Here is a 25131-nt window from a genome sequence, read left to right on the forward strand (position 1 = left end):
GCCCATGGTGGAAAATGCATCAAAGTATGCCCAATAAAAGGGAAACGGGTGGCGCTGTGGGTTAAACCACAGAGCCTAGGACTTGCTGATCAGAAGGTTGGCAGTTTGAATCCCCGTGACGGGGTGAGCTCCCGTTGCTCGGTCCCTGCTCCTGCCAACCTAGCAGTTCAAAAGCACGTCAAAGTGCAAGTAGATAAATAGGTACCGCTCCGGGGACAAGGTACACGGCGTTTCCGTGCGCCGCTCTGGTTCGCCAGAAGCGGCTTAGTCATGCTGGCCACATGACCCGGAAGCTGTACGCCGGCTCCCTCGGCCAATAAAGCGAGATGAGCGCCGCAACCCCAGAGTCGGCCATGACTGGACCTAATGGTCAGAGGTCCCTTTACCTTTACCTATGCTCAATAAACTGCTATCTTACACCACTATTATTTAGCAACTTTCTAAGGATTATTTCCTATCAAATGTGCATAGTAAAGTGATATTCGACAGCCCTGAGGGAAGGATGGGACAGAGTGTTCAGGTGGCTCCAACTTCTAATTGCATGTTGATCTAAGCAGGAGAGCAGCAACAACAGGAAGCGAAAGGTGGATAAAGATCTCCCAGTATAGGCTGCCGGACCCAGCACGACTGTTTAAGATTCGCTATCCCCTCCCTGGGCAACTCCAAAGAGTTGCATCTGAAATAGAATCCGCTGCTCCAACCTTGAATTTCAAAACTCACAAAAACAAAATAAAACTGCTATCCTGTTATCTGTGCAAACCAGCATTGTATTAACAACGTGTTATGCCAAGTGATATTTAGCTGACACTTTCTCCGAATGAACGGAATCAGAAAAACTCTGCGTCTTTATCGAGAATATATTAGTCATGCAGTGGTGGATTAATCAGTTTGCAATGAATATAGAGTACATGTCAGTCCTTGAACAATGTGCAAATTATTTGAACACACTGCTACAGACGGGAGAGATTTTTTTATTACATTGTGATATGCATCAGCGAAATGGAAACACTCGTGTTTTAGCTTTGCCGCTTCATGATTTTTAGCTGTTTCCAAACAATTACTCCCTGAGAGAGGGAGAGAGCGCCTCCCTGGAATTGCGTGGGTGCCCAATAATAAAAATAGAGGAATATTACAAAGGAATGGAGGTGGGTATACCTCTTTAGAGGCACCTTTGGTTAGCGGCATCTATGCTGCTGTTCTGCAATTCCAGTTTCAGGAGTTCCACCGCCTGCTGGGCTGGTGTTGTTCAATTAGTCTAGTCACAGCTATGGAGTCCTTCTGGGGAAACCACAGTATCTGGAAAGTGGAAATAGTGGGCAATTCTGTTTCCTGTTGTGTCCTCTGATGGTTACTGCCACTTCACTGCAACTGCTGAAAAGGAAGACTTCCTGCCCACTAAGAGCCATGACTGTGCCTGCACATCATTTGATTTTGGAAAGGTGATGGCATCAGGCGTCACAGGTACCTGTTGGGTGAGGCTGTTAGCACAGATAAACCCATGCACATAAATCCGTGCTTTTTTAAATCTCCCACTGTTTGAAAATACTGTCCGTCACTTTATTTATTTCTTTTTACCTTTGGAAATTGTGCACTCAGTCTCTCTAGTGCATGATCAAACACACACACATCCCTCTCTTACAATCTTTTTTCAAAAGCAACAATAATGAAAAGAGCTATTTTCCCATGCCACACACACACACACAAAGTTGCTAGTGAAAAGTCAAATCATGACCACAATAAAGGATGAATTGAGTGTTTAAGTAAATGGTGACAGTGGGAGAGAAGTGAAAGGAATGCAGGAAATAAGATAAGCAGAGCAACAGCACCAATCCTTCACCCTGCATCTGCAGAGAGGGTTGAGATTTGAAAAATATGAGCAGACAGTGAAGTGGATGGATTTAAGGGAGAATGATTGCACTGTGGGTTCATCATACGAGTTTAGCTTCGAGTTGTGGTTGGTTTTAAAAGCTGCTTACCTAAGATGCAGCAAAATTAAAATAATGTGTGTATATGCTAAGGCACTTGTGCATATGTAGAATACAGGAATCTGTGTGCATATGTATTTTACACAACAGCCAGTTCCACATAGTAGAATTTCTATAAAGAGGAATATGACACATTTTTCTATTTCCCTGTACAGTGTCACGCCAATATCACTGTAGAATAAATATGATTTTGGGGGGAGGGGGATGCCAGAGAAGGCGGAATGTATTTCAGCAAAAACAATTGATCCTTTTGCTTGAGGGCTTGAAAGAGGATTTTTTGAAGAGATAACAAAACCAAAGAAGAGTGTGTTGTAAGGCTACATAACCCAAAGTAGCTTAATTAGATAGTGATGTGCAAAGCAAACTATGGCAAAGGTAAGACTATCTTCTTTGTGGCATTTGTGCCTGTTCTTTTGGGCCATTTAGGATTGATTTGGCCCCTGGAAAATGCAGCACCGAGAATGGCTCCATGGATGCAAACACGGTAAAAATTGCTTCTGACTTGGTGCTTCTGTGCTTAAAAGTTGTCATATCCTGGGAGCGACCTGACATTTCTGCAAGCTCAGCTGCACATTTCTTAGCCCCCAGAACTGCCAACTGCAATCCAGCCCAAAGTTTAGGCACACTTCTCATTTTCTACTGGGCCTCAAATTATGGCTGCCACGAGGAAATTCAATGTACAGTGGTACCTCGGGTTACATACGCTTCAGGTTACAGACACTTCAGCTTACAGACTCCGCTAACCCAGAAATAATACCTCAGGTTAAGAACTTTGCTTCAGGATGAGAACAGAAATCGTGCTCCGGCAGCGCGGCGGCAGCAGGAGGCCCCATTAGCTAAAGTGGTGCTTCAGGTTAAGAACAGTTTCAGGTTAAGAACGGACCTCCGGAACGAATTAAGTACTTAACCCGAGGTACCACTGTAGTAACATATTAGCACAGTCTGCCGGGTGACTCCATGCCTCTGGCATATATTTTTGTTAGCAGCTGTTCCAAGTGACTTCTCTGTGGATAGTGCCATTATATAGTTTCGTCATTAGGTGGCACTAGACTTATTTGCATCTTAGAGGAGTCAGGAGTTGCCAATTGTGGTTATATTCCTGTTGCAGAGGGACAACAAAGTTCTTGCTTAGCCTCCTGACTTGTGTCTTTTCTGTGGCGTTTGGAATGTGTAAACTGGTCCAATGGGGTAGCTCTCAGAAATCAACAATTTTCACACATAGCAGTGATGGGCCTGTGGTTTTCCATACGTTGTAGTCTAGCTAGCTCTGGAAGGCTACAGGTTTGCCATCCCTAACACATAGTAGCCAATTTGTTACTGCTTTCCCCCCCTTTATTAAACCTCATTGTGTGTATTCAAAACAGGGAAAGAGGAATATCACCTTCCTGAGATGTTTTCAGTCATTAATACACATAAAATGAACTAGGCACTTAGCACTGTCAGTATTAAAAGAAGTCTCTTGTTTGACATCAACTCCGCCCACCGGAAAGCAGTACAGTATTCAAAAGCTAGAGAGAAGGTTCAACTTTCCACCCTCACATGTCAAGTCCCATCAGATTATCTGAAAAGTTTTTTTTAAAAAAGGAAATTTTAAAAGAAATTAGGCAGGCCTATTCACCAGGGAATGTTTTGTGAAGATAAAACTCTTGAATTATAAGACAAGCAAGGTTTCCTCCCATAAAAAAGCTTTGCTTTACAGGGACCTTGAAAAAGCTCAAGCTGAAACACAGTAGTAAAGGCAAATGGAATTCTGATATACTTTATGACGTGCTTAAAGTGAATGCAAACCTCCACACCATATAATAAACAAGGTTTGGGTTTTTTTGTTATAAAAGCCAACTCATCCACTCATGTTGGACCGAAGGACATGATTTTTTCTGTATCCATCTGAACATTAAGGAAGGTGCTAATGGCCACGTCAAACAATATGACGGCCATACTGATGCTTTATATATATGTGTGTGTGTATACCTTGGTTTTATTGTATTTTATGTTGTAAGCCGCCTTGATAAATTTTATGAAAATGCAGATCATAACCATTCAAATAAATACATAAATACCATGTGAAGGTTGCTTGAAACATTACACGGTTGCTCCATGATGCAAGCTGTTTTATGAGGTGTAGCTTCTGCTATGCACCTGCTGCACTTAAATACAGTGGTAATTTGGGTTAAGAACTTAATTTGTTCCAGAGGTCCGTTCTTAACCTGAGGCGCGCTTTCGCTAATGGGGCCTCCTGCTGCCGCTGTGCCACTGGTGTGAGATTTCCGTTCTTATTCTGGGGCAAAGTTCTTAACCTGGAGCAACCACTTCCTGGTTAGTGGAGTTTGTAACCCGAAGCGTCTGTAACTCGAAGTGTCTGTAGCCCAAGGTACAACTGTATTCCAATGTGGCAAGGAACTGGTGGGATTCAGCAAAACTGTGCCAACGAACAATCTTGTCTCAATAACAATAACTATAATCAGGGGGTTTTTTCCAGCCGGAACTCAGTTCCGGCACCACTCAGGTGAAAACCATTGCCATTATAAGAGAACAGGGAGGCTTCATGATGAGTTCTGGCACCTCCTTTTCTAGAAAAATAGCACTGATATTATTATTATTATTATTATTATTATTATTATTATTATTATTCTGCCCATCTGACTGGGTTGCCCATAAATGATAGCACAAGCATTGCAAACACCTCTAAAAGGATACTGCCATTCTAGAGCTAAAAGAGGCTCAGAAAAGGAACTGGCCTGCAAAGCCAAAGAACTCAATACTGATCTTGATTAATTCATGGTCCGGCTCTGCTTAAGGAAGTCTTCTATCTTCTTTAGTTAATGGTCTGGCCTATATAACTTAGAACCCACCAAGCTGAATGCAGCCTTCCAGCTCACCTACTGAGGTCTCAATAAATTTGCTGTTTTTGTTAAGTACCCATAACTATAAATTTAGTGGCCTGGTAGGCCACTGTGCAGTGGGCTACATTTGACTTGGTGGGTCGCAAGTTGTACAGGATTGCAACAGGAGAAAAAGCATGGGGGCAATTGGCCACAACTAACCACACACTAGATTTGGCAATATCTCTCTATCCTTTCCCCCCCAAGACAGGCACAGACACCATTCCTAATATCACAGCTGTCTTTTTTGCCTTTCCACTTCCTTGCTCATTCTTCCCTTCCCCCAAATTTGCTTCTAACTAGATCAAGCAGACGTTTGGAATGATTATCAGGACACAATAAAGGCTGAAAATTAGTCACTTGGCTTAAAAGAGAAAGCAAACGCACCTCATATCTGAAGGGGCACCGTGTCCTCACAACATTTAAGGATTACAGGATGACAGAGCAGATTTGATTTACACTCTCTGTGCAGTTTGCATTAAAACTAACCTGTCTTTAAGGATTATTGTTTTTGGCACAGAAAAAAGGTGAAACAGTTACCGTATTTTTTGCTCTATGAGACTCACTTTCCCCCTCCTAAAAAGTAAGGGGAAATGTGTGTGCGTCTTATGGAGCGAATGCAGGCTGCGCAGCTATCCCAGAAGCCAGAACAGCAAGAGAGATTGCTGCTTTCACTGCGCAGCAATCCCTCTTGTTGTTCTGGCTTCTGAGATTCAGAATATTTTTTTTCTTGTTTTCCTCCTCCAAAATCTAGGTGCGTCTGGTGGTCTGGTGCGTCTTATAGAGCAAAAAATACGGTAATTTCAAAAAAGCATAAAAGGAACTTGGGAGAGTGGGGGGATATTCAAACTCACAACGGTATCCATTTTCATAATATATATCAAGCTGTAATTGCAAGATTGTAAGTGATGATTTGCTGCACCCCTGGCTCCCCAACCTCAGCACCTCGGCAGTAGAGAATGTGGCCCTTGGGATGAAAAAGGTTGCCCATCCCTGCCCTAAATGACAGGTGGCAGATTCTGAAGTGAGATGGGCCACTTCACGCTCCTTAACAACAGCCCCAACCCTTTCAGGCTGAGCACCTGCTGTGCTATCTGTGAAGACGAAAGAGAATGCCTATACATGAAATCATACACCATAATAAATGCCCTTTTCATTCAGGCACTACCTGTTAAGCACTAAAGTGCCAAGCCAGGTGCGGAGGAAGGCTCCCTTGCTACGCTCGGGGACACTTGTTTTCTCATTGCATATGCTCACGGAGAATCATAATGCGCTCAGAGAGGTGAAGAACATAACTTCATTTTCTTTTCAGGGAGCAAAAGGTTCACTGAGCCACACGCTCAAATGGTCCAAGATCTTCTGTGGCATTTTCCAAAGCACTGCTCAGGAAATATGCCTGGTGTGATTTATTCAGTGCTTTTAGCAGGCAATGGTCTGGTTAAAAGTAATCAAACAAGGGACATGAAGGACCAAGCTCCCACAACTGTGGCCATTTCTCTTGCCCTTCTTCCTTTCCCCACTCTAATGTCCCATGGTAAGCTTTGCAAACCTTGTGCTCTCAGGATGTTTTGGACTACAACTTCCATCAGCCACAGCCAGCTCAGTTGTACTGGCGGGAATTGATGGGAGTAGTTGTCCAAAACTTCTGGAGAGCACTGGCAGCCTTTCTCAGCCTTGGGTCACCAGATTTTATTGGCCTCAACTACCATCATCCTTGACCTCTGGTCCTGCTAGCTAGGGGTGATGGGAGTTGTAGTCCACAAACATCTGGGAACCCAAGGTTGAGAAAGGCTGCTCATGGTATAAGTTTCTTAAGGGGTGTATGAATCTGCCAATTTCAGTTTTGCTCAGTTTCTCATTTTACCAGCCTTGTTCAATTTTCCACATTTCCAGAGCAGCCTGCATATATGACATAAATCCTCAGGAAATTCATCAGCATTATCATGCAAATTTCTCTTAATATACACATTTTTTGCATGCAGTTTTGACTAATATACACTGTTTTGCAAGCAATTTCCCTCTAAAATATTGTATTCTTATATGTTGTTTTCACCAATGTATGCATTTTCAAGCATGCTTTCGACAAATATACACATTTTTGTACACATTTTCTAGTTGGACAACTGAACTGCAAAATTCAGAGAAACACTAATTTCAGATAGCTGTGTTTCAGCTTGCGTATTGGTTTGAAAATATAGTTTCTCATTACAATGCAAACAAAAATGAATTTATCCCCCATCCCTATCCCTATTGCAGCAGATAATTACATGGGTATGAGAGTTTAGAAGCACTGTGTGCAGAATACAAAAGCAGGGGAAATACTTTGTAAATAGACATTAAACAGCACTCTCTGAAAGGATCCAAAGTCAGCTATTGTTAAAAGAGGAGTTCTGAAACTCACAGTGCTAACTGTGAGAGGGAACAAATGTACTTCTGGCCCCATTATAAATTTTAGACCTCAGTAATTCTTCTCCCTCTCTGCTTCCATTCCTTCCTCCTACATGCAGTGCACAGAGCTTTTGTATTACAACATCTTCTGTCTCTCTAAAGAGGCTGCTCAGATGCTTCATCAACAATAAGTTCATTTTACAGGCACCCACTTGAAGACCCACAGTTCTTCCTGAACATATAAAGGGAGACATCCCGAATGGTGTCTGGGGAGACAGAAGTGGGCGAATAATGCTGGTGTCAGTCACTCATCCGTTGTGTGATTAAAGGATGTTCTTTTCAAGAATTATAGGCTAGATACCAGCAACAGAGCATTTACCTGAACCATGCTTCAGGCTGCTGAACCAAACTCTTATGGAGACCTGATGCACCACTGATGCCTTCATCAGTGGAAGCCTAATGAGTTGAGTTGCTGATGTGATTATGGATCTCTGAATGCCCAGAGAGTGGTCTCTTCGTGGCACAACATCCAGATAAATATCTTTGAGAATTGCTATTGAATTCTTAATGCATGCCCAATGGCATCTGCTTGCCCTCTCAAGTCTGGTATTGTGGCACCCAACCAGAGGTGTGGAAGATTCTGAAAGGTAAAGCTTTACAGGACGTTGTCTTGCTCACTGTAGGAAGATACCTTACATCCACCTCTCCAACATGCATGGAATTATGATGTGATGTTAGTGAATCAATTGTGTGGGTGTTGTTGTTTTTAAATAATAATAATAACAACATATAATAATAACAATTTATTATTTATACCCTGCCCATCCAGCTGGGTTTCCCCAGTCACTTTGGGTGGCTTCCAACAAAATATTAAAATACAATAGTCTGTTAAATATTAAAAGCTTTACATTATCTAAAACACCAATATTCTAGATGCAGGTTACATGGACTAATTGTCTAGAAATGTGCTGCAGAAAGTCATTCCCCAGTCCCTGTTTATATGATCAAGAGTCTAAGGTACTGGAAGAACATTCTGTTGCTTAATAGGATTCTTTTCTTGGTGAGTCCTCAGGGGTTTCTCAGGGGTAGTTACAATCTATCAGCTAAATATGAATTTTTGTATACACCGCAATAGTAAAACAGAATATTAACCCAATTGATCATTGCAATAACTATAACAGTCAATCACCTCAATGTGTGCTTAGCCAAGTGGTTTCGTTGTTACCTTTGCCTGTTGTTTTAAAGATGGCGATTTAACATTCCAGATTAAAATTTTCCAACCAGGGGGCATCCATTACTCATGAACAGGGGCTGACCTCAAAAGTACATCCAACTGCAAATTTAACATCAGGCCAGTTATTATATGTTTGTGGTGGTGATTTAGGGCTAGATTTATAGGAATAACTGGGTGGCCTTTGCTCAGATTTAAGTTCCAAGTCACAACCGGCTTTACCACCCTCAAACTTTCTGAAGCTCGTTCATTTCCACCGCCTGCCCCCAGTAATCTCAGCTTACATTTTATGAGGGCAAAAGTACACATTATTGCAGCAAATACAGATCCCCAAAGCCCCCATTGCTCAGGCAATGGCAGTTTGGGGGCAGTGGGGCACTCTCAGAGAAAAAATGACAGAAGAGAAGAAGTTGCTCAAGCATTCCTCTACGGATGCGGGTGGTGCTGTGGGTTAAACCACAGAGCCTAGGACTTGGCGATCAGAAGGTCTGTGGTTCGAATCCCCGCAAAGGGGTGAGCTCCCGTTGCTCGGTCCCTGCTCCTGCCAACCTAGCAGTTCGAAAGCACGTCAAAGTGCAAGTAGATAAATAGGTACCGCTCCGGCGGGAAGGTAAACGATGTTTCCATGAGATGCTCTGGTTTGCCAGAAGCGGCTTAGTCATGCTGGCCACATGACCCGGAAGCTGTCTGCAGACAAACGTCGGCTCCCTCGGCCAATAAAGCGAGATGAGCGTAGCAACCCCAGAATCATCCGCGACTGGACTTAACGGTCAGGGGTCCCTTTACCTTTACCTCCGTGAGTTATTTCCGCTGGGGTAAACTGGCCCAGGGAATATCCACTATCAGAACACATTTGCCACATGACCCAGAAGCTGTATACCGGCTCCCTCAGCCAATAAAGCAAGATGAGCACCGCAACCCCAGAGTCGGGCCATGACTGGACCTAATGGTCAAGGGTCCCTTTACCTTTACCCACCAGTTATCTTCTGCAAACTCCGCTCCTCTACCACTATCCTGATTTATTTCTAGTCTCTGAGCTTCAGCTGGGGAAACAACAGTTGCGGGAAGAGGATGTGGGAAAGAACTGCCAGGCAGAGGAAATGTTAAATATTCCCTCCTGGGCGTTGGTTTCCCTTTGCAAATGCTCGCCACCCCTGGATGAACATTAACCTTACAAGGCAAGCACAAGTTTGGGGATCTCATGTTCCCCTCCTTAAAGCTCTTTTTGGCCGGCTGCATGCTAGTATGCTGGGTCCTGATGCATACTACTAATGCAGGCAACGGTCTCCTCAGTCCAGAAAGACCAGCTGGGGGAAAATACACACACATTGTCCATCAGGGACAGCTTTTTGATGAAAGGATATAGCTCTCCCTTGTGCTGTGTGAATGCCAGCGACAACATTCACGTTCATCTGTTCTTTCTTCCCCTAAAGGTAGTTGCAGGACATGTTTCCCTGGATGCAGGGATCACCATGGGAATTAGGGTATTTAACAAATCATACACTAAACAGCTGACTCCTGTGGATGCTTGAATAAAACGGGCAGAGCACAGCTGCCACCCGTCATACGCCTCTTCGAACACTATCCTTCATTACAAGCACATTTGGACCTTCTCCTATCAAGCGCCAAGCAAAGAGCATCGCTTTTACCTGGAAAGAGATCGTTTGAGCTCCCATGCCCTCAGAATCACTCATTTGTGATTATCTGTGCTGTGCGACATGAGAACGTTAAGAAAAGCCCTGCTGGATGAGGCTGAAGACTCTTTCAATTGAACATCCTATTCTCGCAGAGGCCAACCGGATGCCCATAAGCATCTCACAAGGAGAGCATGAGCACAGAAGTGAGGGAGTGGGGACAGAAGTAGGAAAGGATGACCTCATCCTCATCCCCAGTTTTACAAGACACTGTCTAGTTGTCACGAGGCGGAAGAAAAAGTGCAGCAGCAGCCAACCCTGACACCTTGCCCCCTAACACCAAAAAACCTATGTAAATGATTAAGCGGAAGCAAAAATGCTAGTAGATCACCAGGCTCAAGAAGTTTCCTTTTAGAATAAGACAACAAAACTCCCATGTTTGCTGCATTAGTGCCTGCTACAGGTCTTGTCTGTCCCTTCTCCCACTTCTCCAGTCAGTCAGTCAGAGCTCTTCTTGTCCTTAGTCCCCTGTGATGTTTCCCCACATTTTTTCTCTCATTAGCCCGTCTGTCCCTCAACTTCCTGAATACCGATGCCTTTTAATACTGTATATACTGATGTCAGTTACCAGTTAATGTGAACAAGCGGTACTATTAATAGAGGTGTCTAGGCTGCTTTTCATTCCGACCCCTCAGGAAGGCCTTTAAGAACAACAGAACAAAATCCACTGGGCAATTTCTAAGGCGGAAGAGGGGAAAAATATCCACATTTTTCCAGCAACTTGGGACATCATCTCCTTTGTTTGTGAGTTCATTATGGATGCTTACTAGTTTTTGCATCTTAAAAAATTCATTTTAAACTGAATTTAATGTTGTATTTTTACATTATTCAACCCAGTCTGGGACCTTATGGTGAAGGTAAGAAACTGAAATAACAATAGTAGCAGCAGCAAGTCTTAATCATTAATAAATTACTACTACTGATGATGATGAACTACCTTTGCCTTAAGAAATATAGTAATAATAATAATAGTAGTAATAATAATAATAATAGTAATAGTAATAATAATAATAGTAATAATAATGGGCTTCCTTTGTCTTAGCTACTCAATTTCCTGAATCTCTTTTCACAGCTTTCCACCCCTGACCCACCCTCTCTTGATCGTACTACCCTCAGGCCTGTGTAAGGGGTTTTTCCTTTCTCAAGTGAATATTTAAATCCACACATAAAATGCAGCAAGTTCCTGAGTTGAGCTCCATTCCCTGAGAAGCTAGGCTATTAAACAGCATCCCAAGATATTAATCAACATTCCAGGGCATCAAAGGAGTTCTATATCATTGTCTACAATGTACCCTAGTATACTCTCCTGCCCACTTCAAAACTGGACGAATTGCCTCTTTCATTTGAACTTGAAACAAAGGAATTACGCCCTAAATGTACATACCAACTTTTATTTTCTTTAGTTTTCAAGGGAAATAATCCAATTTCTTACACTGCTTGGAAATAAGTGGCTGGGCCGGGCCCATATTTGTACTTGAAACACAGGAATATTTCCTGCGTTGCAAGTTTCATGGCTCCACCGTAAAGTTTAAGGGAGATATTGCACTACAAGCAAACAGAAAACATCAGTTGTGTAAAACCAAAGGCTTCCCCTTCGCTCCATGCTTGGCCAATAAGATATGCTTTTATTTGAGCAAAGACCAGAATGATCTTGTGTATGAAAGGATACAGCTCATTAATAGGAAATCTCTATTCTCTGATGGCTGGTGTCAAGCCTTCCCTGCTCTTTTGCTGGTGTTTTGTGTGTGAAGCTATTCCCATGACTTTGCTAGGTCAGCAGTTAAACGTAATACCAAAGAATCCCTTTGAAAATTGCTGTGTGCTTAGAGCAAGGAACAACAAGGTGCTGAAGGTGAAAGTGATTAGGTTTTCATTTGTGTAATTCTAGTAGCAATGCTTCTTCATGATCTTGCATATTTTGCAAGGTAAAATTCAAGCAAGACATCTTTGTTTTTTAAAAAAACCCTCCAAAAACCACCCACCTCCCAAAACCACACTATTCGTAGCCATGATCTTTAAAAAAGAAAATTAAGCAGTGCAATGTGAGAGAAATTTGGGCAGGATAAACTGCCTCATCTAGGAGTAATAAAATGAGAGGATCTCATATAAAACAGCTCTTAGAAGACATAAAAATAATAAAGCTATGAATGGATGGGATTGCATTTAGAAGACATCAGCCCACATTTCCCACCCCTCCTCTCAAAATACATGAATTCAAGGATGAGACTGAGAGCATTATATCCCAAGACTCGTAGCATACCCAAGGATTTTAAAATGCTAACATATCTAACTAAATAACAAGTGCTATTAGCTTTCCTTTCCCCAGTATTAATATTTGCTTTAGACAGTTACAAATGAGCAACTCTGCTTCAAGAAAGTAAACAAGCATATCACTCAAACCCAAAAAGAGATTTCTCTGTTCACTCCCCGTGCCTTTTCTCTTTTTTTAAAAAAAGACAACAGCGATGCAGCAGAAAAGCAGCAAAATCAATTTTGTTGCTTACTGTCTCCCCTGATGCCTTTTCCAAGGTATTTTTAGTTGTTCTGATTAAAAATTTACTTCCTACGTACCACTGACAGCACAGTTCATTTCTGGATGAGAGTTTTATGTATTTCTTCCTAGCTCCTTCTGTATCTCTCTTTACCTAACCATGCAAAAAGAGGTATTCTTCCTGTCAGGCCTCGCAATGCGAGGCCCAGTTTCCTGTACTGGATAAAGGAAATCTCAAAAATAAAGATATTCTGCTTTATTGTGTGTAACAAAAAGAGACTGAAATATGTCTCTAAGAAGGTGACACACTCTTCTTTGTTAGAGGCCAGATGGTCAACCTATCAGGAATGTTAGTGTATTGGATTTCCTACATCAGCAAGGGTTTTACTACATGACCCCAGAAATCCCTTCCAACTCTGCTTGAAAAGAGGGCTTGAGGTGAAGTTGTGATACCATGTCACCTTTTATTTCATGTGATAATTTTTATATCTAACTTAGAGCCAAGTATCTTTGAGCTAGTGCATTCACATGAATAAATCTGGAAGTTTAAGAGGCAAACGACACATCACATACTGAGATGCATAACAAAGCTCCGATATTTTGTTTGTTTCTTAAAATGAAAAGCAGCTCGCTTGGAGTGGAAACAAGAGGAAAGAGCTGCCTGAGACTTTCCCCCTTCAGTCATTTTCCCTCTCCACAACCTACCATATTTTTCGCTCTATAAGACGCACCAGACCACAAGACGCACCTGGTTTTTGGAGGAGGAAAACAAGAAAAAAAATATTCTGAATCTCAGAAGCCAGAACAGCAAGAGGGATTGCTGGGCAGTGAAAGCAGCAATCCCTCTTGCTTTTCTGGCTTCTGGGATAGCTGCACAGCCTGCATTCGCTCCATAAGATGCACACACATTTCCCCTTACTTTTTAGGAGGGAAAAAGTGAGTCTTATAGAGCAAAAAATACGGTAAGTTTCTCACACTCATAACACTTCAGTTCCTGTTCCTCCACTCATAAATGCCCCCCTCCCCAAGCTGCTCTTTATTTATTTTTAAATAAAAAAATACAATAACATTGCAAACTAGTACTGTACTTCACCTCTGAGGTTCAAAGCACAGATCAGCCATGTAACCCACAGAATGGCATTACGCAATTCATTCTCTCTCATCCTAAGCCTCCGAGCAGCCGCCAAGACCACATAACACCGGACCTGAAAGATCATCATTGGCTCCCAGTACGTTTCCGAGCACAATTGAAAGTGCTGGTGCTGACCTTTAAACCCTAAACAGCTTCGGCCCTGTATACCTGAAGGAGCATCTCCACCCTCATCATCCAGCCCGGACACGGAGATCCAGGACCTTCTGGCGGTTCCCTCGCTGCGAGAAGTGAGGTTACAGGGAACCAGGCAGAAGGCCTTTTCGGTAGTGGCACCTGCCCTGTGGAACGCCCTCCCACCAGATGTCAAGGCAATAAACAACTATTTTACTTTTAAAAGACACCTGAAGGCAGCTCTGTTTAGAAATCGTGCAGCAGCGGCATGGCAGCAGCGGAAGGCCCCATTTGCTAAAGTGTTGCTTCAGGTTAAGAACAGTTTCAGGTTAAGAACGGACTCCGGAACGAATTAAGTACATATTATTAAGTACCATAGCGCCACCGCCGTGTGATTTCTGTTCTCATCCTGAAGCAAAGTTCTTAACTCGAGGTACTATTTCGTTGTTAAGGTAAAGGTACCCCTGCCCGTACGGACCAGTCGTGCCCGACTCTAGGGTTGTGCGCTCATCTCACTCTAGAGACCGGGAGCCAGCGCTGTCCGCAGACACTTCCAGGTCACGTGGCCAGCGTGACGAAGCTGCTCTGGCGAACCGGCACCAGAGCAGCACACGGAAACGCCGTTTACCTTCCCACTATAAAGCGGTACCTATTTATCTACTTGCACTTAGGGCTGCTTTCGAACTGCTAGGTGGGCAGGAGCTGGGACCGAACGACGGGAGCGCACCCCGCCGCAGGGATTCGAACCGCCGACCATGCGATGGCAAGTTTACCCACAGTGCCACCCGCGTCCCATTTCGTTGTTAGCGGAGTCTATAACCTGAAGCATCTGTAACCTGAAGCGTCTGTAACCCGAGGTACCACTGTACACAGAAAAGCCTGCCACTGTGGAAAGCAATTTAAACCAGCCCCATTTGACAGACATACACTCTCTGTTGGCCTTCAGATCCACAGTTTACATGCACAGGGTCCACTTTCATTATAAGGTTTCATAGAAGGTTCTGTTGGGCCAAACTCCAGATATTCCTTCATGGAAACCTCACAATTTCTTCCTAGTCCTTGGGCATTTTCTCTTTGCCTCTCTGCCCCGAACCTATTCCCCTGAATCTTATTTTCCTTTTTTCCTGTCCTTGTTACTTGAACATCTTAACTCAAGTCCGTTAATACCAATACATTTCCTGCTCAACCAATGCTACGTTTGAACACTATATGCTTTTGGCAAATCTGTAAGTTTTTACAGGCGCTTTTCATCATAAATATCAAACGGGGGGGGGGATATATATGTCCAACTTACTTTGGATGTGTATATTCATCTATGAGGTGAACTTTTTCCACCACATCTCCTCCAATGGTTCGAACTAAATCATAGAAGTCATTTTCGGAGTATTTTTCAGAGGGCAGCCAGAAAGAGATATCGTTGATCACAGGAGGATATTTGCTGAGAGGCTAAAAAGCAACAACAAAAAGGTAACATTGCAGTTATGAAACAGCACTGAATTGAGTTTTCCAATGGTGTAATACCGTTAATTGATTTCACATTCTATGGTAATTGTATGGAGGACAATTTCTCAAACAGTATAAAAGGACATGAGCAGACCAGTACAATTACAGAGCATTTTCTACAAAAACAGAAAAAATAGCTCTTTACTCACAGGTACTTTTTCACCCAGCTCTGCCACAACTCAAGTCAGCTCATGTGTCCTTAAATACTGTTTGAGAGAAAGTCCTCCATAAATATTTCCTATGGTCATGGCAGGCAGCCATGGGTGCGAATGTGTGTTTCAATGACTCTTAAGTTTAATATGCATTTTAAGGTCTTTGCGTGATAGGTGCCGAAATGGAAATCTACGGGCACTCTCTGAAGAGAATGTATATCACCTCACTGAAAATTATGCAGAGTTCACCGACGACATTAAAAACAGATGAACCTCTAGACATGAAAATTTAATGGGCAGATCAGTCATCCACACAACTTTTCCGAAAAACAGAATATATCTACACAGAGGCACTCTCTTGTGTGAACTCTTTTGCAAGTGCACGTGTGAGCTCTCAATGTCATTACTGGAAATGGCGTAGAATCACACCCTTTGGCCAGGTTACAAAAAAAGACCTTTATGTCTTGATTTTACTGGAGAGGCCATCTGCTGCTGAAGAGACTAGCTTGCATTTAGATGGCACAGGGGCTTGTCTCTTTGACAGCAGGAAAGGAAATGCTTCAGTGAAACCAGAAAGCAAAGCTCAGGCTGAGCACATAGCTTTCTCCCATTACTCTTTTCTCTTCATGCCAGGTTCCTGCCCCCCAAACTATCTATCTATCTATCATCTATCTATCTATCTATCTATCATCTATCTATCTATTTAAAAATACCTATAACCCTCCCTACATCTATAGATACAAGGACAGGGTGCAAAACATAAAGCAAACAACTATACAACAAGCAACTGTAAAACAATAAAAACAAATAAAGGCAGCTAAGACAACAAAACAACTTTCCTCTAGTCTTAAAATACAGAAGGGGTTTTGCCAAACATTTTTTTACTGATTTTGCAATAATATAAGTAAATGAACATGGTTACTTTCATACAAAGAAGAAATGTGAACATGCCCCCTCTGCTCTTACTAGAAGCTTAGTAAGTAAAGAAGGCAGCCCTCTTTAGGGAAGCTTTTAATGTTTAAAATATCACAGTATTTTTAATATTCTTTTGGAAGCCGCCCAGAGTGGCTGGGGAAGCCCAGCCAGATGGGCGGGGTATAAATAATAAATTATTATTATTATTATTATTATTATTATTATTATTAGTATTAGTATTCAGATTCAGGTTCTGTTTTTTGATCTTCACTTATGTTTGCTTACTATATATTTTTGTAGTTGCTTCAACAGGGATCTTATATCTTATATCACCAGAGTCTTTGGCACCCAAAGGAGAAAGGACACACATGAGCATAGCTTTGACAAAGGGAAAGCAATTAGGAAGTCAAGGTCCACACTGATGCAGCCAACAAAATATTCTCCATTTTGGACGCATTAACATATGTAACAAATTGGTGTCAACTGGCATAGAAAGCATCTGTTTCTTTCCTCCTTTCGATACTGCTACATCATGGGTTATTTTCTCTGCAAGTGCTATTCTCCATGCATTCTTAAACCATTTCATCACGTTTGGCCTATGGTGTTTGGTTTGGAACACAAAAGTTAAGCAGGACTTCAGTGTAATAGCTCTGAAACACAGAATTCTTAGTCACCACGTTCCCCTCATAATTCATTTTACACAGAGAATCTGTTGAGTGCTGAACCTTCCCCACCCTCCATTTTTTCCATGCAAGACCCTGTCGTTCTGGATTTTTAAACTGTTTTATTCTCCAGCAAGGCAGGGAAAATCCAGCAGATACATGAAGGCTAAAACTGGCAAACTTTTTTTTCTTTTTTCCCTCTTTTTTGTTCCCATACGTATTGCATGTTTCTTTATTTTTTGTTTAAATAATACAGAAAAAAACAAAACAACAACAAAAAAGAAATATAAAAAGATGGAAAACAATCCAAAAACATTGAAAACTAATATTATATCATATAATACTCTCCCCCACCACCCACAGCTTCCCTCCGCTACAATTCGACTTCTTTGAATCTCTATTTCCACCTTTATCTTTGCATTCTCCAAATGTATCATTCTTTATATTTCTTTTATCTCTTCTCTTTTCCAATTCATAGATATACTTTACATTTTTTCCCCTAGGCATATTAGCATATCTTTCTTAGAACAATAATTTAACATATAATCTTCGAAACATTTCCATTCCTTTTTAAAAATTTTATTTGACTGATATCTTATGATTGCCAGTTCTAAATATTCATTTGATTTGCAAATCTACTCCTCTTTTGAGGGCAAGATTTGAGATTTCCATTTAGAAGCAATCACTACCCTGGCAAAACTGGCAAACATTTTCTGTTCCTCCATCACTCATACCCTGCAAATGTTTCAGCCCAAACGAGAAATTACATTAAGACATGGCTGCTGGTGCAACCTGCAGTTTTGCCCTTAAAATGCACTGCCAAATGATCCTCAGGCGCATCAAGCGTATACAGATTTCCTTACTTTGTTTTTTTTTCCCCGCCCACAGCAGCTGATGTGCTGTCCTGATTAATACAATATATTATCTCAATAAGAAAATTGTATTTTACGCCTGGAAAATGCTTTATGACAGAATAGTGAAATCCTAAGTGAATACCTGATAAAGCAATAAACCTGTAAGAAGGGCAAATTTACGGTGCAGTGATTAATACAGATCTGGCTGCACATGACGCAAACACTTTAATGAATATCTGATAAGGAATACTGTGAGAGTTTTAAATTAACAGCCCCACAGCGATCCCAATTGTGAATCACAAATGATTATCCAACTTGTTACATGAATAAACTTGTCAAACAAATTCATCGCCTGTATAGCAATTTCGAAATTCAACTCTCGATAAAGCCATCACACCGGTGCTCTTGATGAAATGCCAGTGTCCATGAAAGATGCTTCTCCCGTTAACACCAATGCCGCTGTTGCATGTTAAAGAGTTTCTACAGATAATGTATGGCCACAAAGCTCATGTGAACTGGTTGATTTATATTATCAATGCAATAAAGCACTGGCATGATCGAGGTAGTATTTTTATAGCAAAAATAAAAATAAAAATATTTATTCTACTGTACACAATTGTACGCCCCAAGGTATGTATTTCACGTTTACATATATGAGATTTATGAACCACGTGTGTACACACACCATTTTAATTTCCTCGATGAGTTATTTATAAAATCATTTTGAAGCCCACCTCTTGCTCCCTCCCTCATTCCTATGTGGCCCTAAAGGCGGCTCACCACACGTTAAAAACGTAATACAATTAATTTACTGTAAGCAGCAAAGGAGTCAGGGAAAAGAAGCATATTGGAAAGTCAGTTTTAAAAACTGTGTTAAATTTTAATTAATTTGCTGTTAATTTGTTTTAAAAAATGGAAAACCAATAAAAATTAATTGGACAAAAAACACCAACCTTAATACAATTAAAGCAAAGGAAATACTTTAAAAGCCAATAAAATATAATTCCAAACAGGAAGTGGTGGGCAAGGGCAGGGTGGGAGAAAGAACCTAAAAAGCCAACCAAGAGTGGCCAACTAGACCTGTTACTTCAAGGATTATTTCAGTGTTGCTATCGAGTCTCTTGGTGTGTTTGGTTTTTTGCAGGAGAGGGCGGAGCGGGTAAGGGAAATTCAGCTGGGGAAGTTGAATTTGTAGCACCAGCGTGGGAGTGTGCAATTAACTGCTTCCCCACCCATGAAAGAAAAAGGAAGATGCTTATGAAGTGGTCTGCTGTTGCTGGAATGAACACTTAGATGCGTATATAAAAGTCTCAAATCCTTTATGAGAGAGAGAGAGAGAGAGAGAGAGAGAGAGATGACAAATGGCTTTTTTTCAGCCGGAACTCACCAGAACTCAGTTCCAGTATCTCTTAGGTGGGTGCCATTGTCATTCTAAGAGAAGTGGCTGTTTGACCTGAGCTGATAACACTGCTGTAGTGTTAACTAACTAACTAACTAACTAACTAACTAACTAACTAACTAACCACAACAAATTCTCTTCAAATACACTGCTTGCTTTTTAACACTGTCATCTGGAATTTATCCTAGAACCGGCATCAGAACCTTGCTTGCTGTAAATCCCAATCTCTTCTGATCCCACCCACCACCCCCGTTACCATGCCTGGGTATAGCCCTGAATAGGGATGGGGGTGGTGCTGTGGTCTAAACCACTGAGCCTCTTGGGCTTGCCAATCAGAAGGTCGGCGGTTCAAATCTCCGCAACGGGGTGAGCTCCCATTGCTCTGTCCCAGCTCCGGCCAACCTAGCAGTTCAAAAGTATGCCGGTGCAAGTAGATAAATAGGCACCGCTGCGCAGGAAGGTAAACGGCGTTTCTGTGTGCTCTGGTTTCTGCCACGGTGTCCCATTGCACCAGAAGTGGTTTAGTCACGCTGGCCACATGACCCGGAAAGCTGTCTGCGGACAAATGCCGGCTCCGTCGGCCTGAAAGCGAGATGAGCGCCACAACCCCATAGTCGCCTTTGACTGGGCTTAACCATCCAGTGGTCCTTTACCATCACCTTTATAGCCCTGAATAGAGCAAGATCAATTGATAAAAAAATAAAAACAACATAAATGATTTACAACTCATGAAAACAGAATTCCTTGCATGATTTAGTGCTGGTGTTGGAGTTTTGTGCTTTCAACAGTTTGTGACAGGCAGAAATTCAATGGGATAAGACTCTCCTCAGATAGGAATACAATTATGGGGAAGGCTTTAACTGCTGACATTCCATCCAAAAGATATCTTAGTGCTTTTGTGTGGCCCACGATTTACCTTGGGACCTTCCACTCCAGCCGCAAAACAGGATACAAATGTGCATGACACAAAGTGTGTGCAATGTTTGTTCTCTCTTTTGCAGGTGGGGCAATCTTCCGACAGCGTACCAAACCCAGGAAACCCACTTCTGCATATAACATAGCAGCTAAGACTGATCTGTTAATTCAACTCGTGTCCCCAGCATTCTCCTAGGGTTAAGGCACTCCTTTGTGCTTTTATTGCACCAATTTCTACCTTTTTCTAATTAAATAGCTTCCTAGGAGGAAACTATTAGGACATCAAAATTCATGCCAGATGCAAAATACACACCTCCTGAGCAATTGCCAGCACAAATATTGCTGTTTAAAATTTACAGCACAGTGTAAAACAAAGGCAAATCTCTGTCATCATTCAATTTGAGCAGAAAAGTCCCACTAGTCATATATAGCTAAACAGATTTCCTCTCCTGGTTGCTAAGGCCTCGCAATCTAGGAAAACGTGACTCGTGATCCTGCATACAACTTAATATGCAAAAATTATGAGGGAAAGAAACAAAATGAACCCAGGAATGCACAGGGCACCTGTAAAATCTTCTCTGGGCCAGTGACGGAGCTGCAGTAATAGTTTGAGAAGTCACCAAGGCAACTTCTAAATGTGGTTTAGCAGATTTCACCACCACCATCACCAGATGCTTCTTCACTGCACTGGACATTGCTATAGCTATAGTGAAAATTAGCCTTCGGGGTCTGTGGGTAAGATACGCCCAGCCTTCTTTAAGCCAGTATATGGCATCATCAAATTATGTTCCCTGTGGTCATTCCGAAAGGTTTCAAATGCTCTGTTCAGCAACTGGCTCAGAAGTGGTGGCTGTGACTTGCAAGTTGGGATTCCCATAATATCCACATCCCTTCGGTTTCCTAGAAAATGTGTGCCCTTTGCCACATGGTGACCTCATATGATCTTACAGCAAGGTGATGCAACCTGGTAGAAGTCGACCACGTTAGTTGTATGACAGCGTGGAAACAGTGAACTTGGTTGAAATGGGAGCACAGAGTGGGGTTATTGAAGCCTCTCCCACTTGCTCTTCCCATCTGCAATTAATTGCTGTCCCCATGCCACCCAGCTCATGATAGATCAGCTAGGCCAGGGGTCAGCAAACTTTTTCAGCAGGGGGTTGGTCCACTGTCCCTCTGACCTTGTGTGGGGGAGGACTATATTTGGGGTGGGGGGGATGAACAAACTCCTATGCCCCGCAAATAATCCAGAGATGCATTTTAAATAAAAGCACACATTCTACTCATGTAAAAACACCAGGCAGGCCCCACAAATAACCCAGAGAGGCATTTTAAATAAAAGGACACACTCTACTCATGTAACAACACGCTGATTCCCGGACCGTCTGTGGGCCGGATTGAGAAGGCGATTGGGCTGGATCCGGCCCCCGGGCCTTAGTTTGCCTACCCATGAGCTAGGCAGTATGGACAGATGAGCAGAGCTCCCCAGGGCTTGACAGGCCTCACAGAATGGCTGAGGGTCAGGGGTTGCATTTGGAAACTGCACCAGCATCATTTAATAAAAAAGCAAGCATCTACAATATGCGTAAGGCTATAATTTAGTACTGACCATAGACCTAGGCTTCATTACACCGGACTTCACACACCCTCAAATAATAACTGCTTGCGTTTCTGAAGCTTAACGAACAAATGAATTAAAGGTGTATCAGATTTGGAGTTGTGGTTTTTTGGTCTTTTTTTTTTTTGCATCCAATAGCAAAGTTGAATGGGAGTTTTAACTGTCATTTGCAAACTTCCCTTCTGAATTCCAAGTACCGGTACATCTGGTGTCAGATTTTAACCAGTCAGCTAAGGAAGGGAACCAACAAAAGAATCCTGGTTGGACTCAGGGCTTAAGTCAGTTCTGGCTTGTGATCTAGAAGCAAAACAAAACTATCTAGTGCATCACCTTAGCCTACTACTGTAGTGGGTAAAGTACTCAAAATATTCCTTCAATAAATCCATTATCAGGATTTATTTACATTTACCAGGGACAGGACAGAAGGACACTGGACTTAATGGAGCTCACTTATGAGAAAACATGTACTTAAGACTGACTTTTAAAAAGAAAAAATGCAACTAGAAAACTGCCTGGTGTTAATAAGCAATATACGCAGAGGATGAGGTTGCATACTGAGGGGATTTTTCTTCTTCTTTTTGTGAGGGAGGGTAGTATATTTATGTGTGCTGTGTGCCCAGATATACATTTCTCCTCTCCCCATTCCTTATAAGTGAGTGCAGGTTGTGTTTGGAACAGGAAGGGAGGTTTTGCCCTCCCCTCCTTGCAAATGTTGTCCAAAACTGTTAAAAGTGATTCACTTAAGTGGGAGAAACCACAGTGGCGTATCTGAAGACACAACTGGAGTACCTGGTACCATTGACACCAGTCCTTAAGTATTAATCTTAATCTTATCTGCACAATCCTAGATGCCATTTTTCTTGTCACGGTGAAGTGTGACAGAATGTTGGGCGCTTTTATGGAGATGCTAATCTAGAAGGGCCTTTATATATGCAAATATATCTCAGCAACAGAAATTGCTCTATGGATTACTTAAGCATTCAATGCAACCATTATACATTACCGTTCGGAATAATAATAAAGACTACGCTTTATGTAGTCAAGGATTCATTTTTTATATGTATTCATTTATGAGCTGTTTGCTGAAAGAAGTCTCAGGGGCAAGACTCTTGAGTGGATAAAAATTTAGAGTGCATTCTGCACTGTGGAACATTTACTTTTTGAAATGGGCCTGCTTTCCTTAGGTACTACTTAAGGAAGCATTAGGACTTAACTGCAGTTGGATTTGGTTTTGTCTTTGAGAATAAAGAATTAAAGCATCACCCATGCCACAGAATTATGCCACTGGAAATGAATGTGTGTATATTTATTTTTAATCCAGAGGTAAGATTATCACTTGAAACAAAATGGATCGACATTCTATTAGAGTGTCGAAAAATCTGCTTTTTGGGTAAAAAAAAAAATATCCAAACAAATTGAAGGGCAGCGAGGGTAAATGGGGTAATTGGCAGGGAGAGTAGAAGGAAAACAACACCATGATGAAGCAACAGCCAAGGGAACGAAAGGGGCAGCACAGCCGTGTGAACATTTGGCATGTTGAGTATTTTTCAGTATCTGTCAGTCTGCATCAATTGTGCTCCATTGAAAGCACATATCAAATTTAGAGAACGTTGACACACCACTAATATATTGTCTCTATGTGAATTGGACCTGAACTTTGATACATTTGATTTTTCTTTTGTCTCCTGCTGTTCTGATAACAAGCTTTCTGCATTTCCTAATCATGTGCACTCTTTCTTCCTGGAATTTCAGACCTGGGTTACTTCTCCACTAAAATATGGACAACCCTAGCACACATTCTCAAAAGGAAAAGGAATAAAAAACACCTTTGAGATGTGACCGTGACATTTTTTTAATATTAAAAGCAAGGTTTACATCCTGCCTTACTGCAGAAGCTAACACCAAAGAAATATATAAATTGTGGCGGTGAAATTGTGGGGGGGTCATTGATTTCTAGCCTGCAATGTACCTGGACTTAGCATTGACTAAAAGAAGGCAGGAAATAGCATATGGGAAATGGGGGGCAATGGGGGGGATTTCATTATAAGCAGGAAGAAAGCTAATAATTAATAACAGATGGTAATAAATGATTTATGTGAGAGTATATTGGGGTTTCTCAGAAATAAATGAAGGTCTTGGTCACATAAGATACAAGCTTTCAACATGTGTCCATTGGCTGGTACATCTGGGCAAAGAAATGAAGAACCCTTTTATTTAAAATGTAGAAATACAAGATGGGTTTTTAGCTACTTACAAAATTTGGGCTTTTCCTGTACTTTACCATCTGTTCTGCTATGAGAAGCAACCACAATTGTCTTATAAAACACAATGGAAAGAAACAAGTTAACTGTGAAATGAAACTTGGTACAATCAGAGTTACATAAAGTAGATTTATGTTCAGCAAGACACCTTTAAATATGTGCCTGGCCAGAGCAGGACAGCACAGTGTACCTTAAAAGTTAAAGCAAACCTTCCTGCTTCAGTTATAAACATACTTGGGAATCTGTGAAGGCAGCTTCCACCCAAGATATTGGGGGGGGGGGGGCTGCGCAAAGATACGGATGCAGAGAAATCACCAGAAATGGATACCTTCCTTTGATCTCGTAATGCTACCTATTCCAAGGGACACAACGTAACAAACTTCATCTAGGATAGAAGGGATGATGCAATCTGGTGCAATTTCTTTAGAACTTTTGGGTGACTGACACCTGGGCTTAATATTGACTCAACCAAGTCCTCAAGCCAGTCCAGTGTCTCGCTTCCTTCCCTTCTGGCGAACCAGAGCAGCGCACAGAAACACCGTTTACCTTCCCACTGGAGAGGTACCTATTTATCTACTTGCAACGGGAGCTCATCCCATCGCAGGGATTCGAACCGCCGACCTTCTGATCGGCAAACCCTAGGCTCTGTGCTTTAACCCACAGCGCCACCCACGTCCCTTTTCCTTCCCTTACTAGGCTTCATTTCTACCCTCTGTGCATAGAGTCCACTGCCCATGGAGGATGACAACTTGCGCAATGGAGAGCAGCTGAGGTTGCAGGGCAGCAAATGGCCCTGTTTGCGCTTGCACGATGCTTATTGCATTGCTTCAGTTCCCTCTTGCAAACGTAGGATTCATTTAGATTATGGCTGCATTTTTAAAGGAAGGCTTTTCATTCCTGATAGCATCTGGTCAATCATT

General features: G+C 42.0%; 1 protein-coding gene across 3 annotated transcripts in view; it reads right to left on the minus strand.

Moving 5' to 3' along the window:
* Window positions 1–25131, minus strand: part of FARS2 (phenylalanyl-tRNA synthetase 2, mitochondrial) — a 186839-nt gene that overhangs the window by 42543 nt on the left and 119165 nt on the right. For all 3 annotated transcript variants that reach the window (XM_083449540.1, XM_083449538.1, XM_083449539.1), the window contains one exon: window positions 15230–15381. In XM_083449540.1, coding sequence (XP_083305666.1) covers window positions 15230–15381 — 152 coding nt within the window. The remainder of the gene's footprint in view (window positions 1–15229; window positions 15382–25131) is intronic.

Source organism: Podarcis tiliguerta (genome assembly GCF_965153285.1).
Source record: "Podarcis tiliguerta genome assembly, chromosome: 7".
Lineage (NCBI taxonomy): Eukaryota > Metazoa > Chordata > Lepidosauria > Squamata > Lacertidae > Podarcis > Podarcis tiliguerta.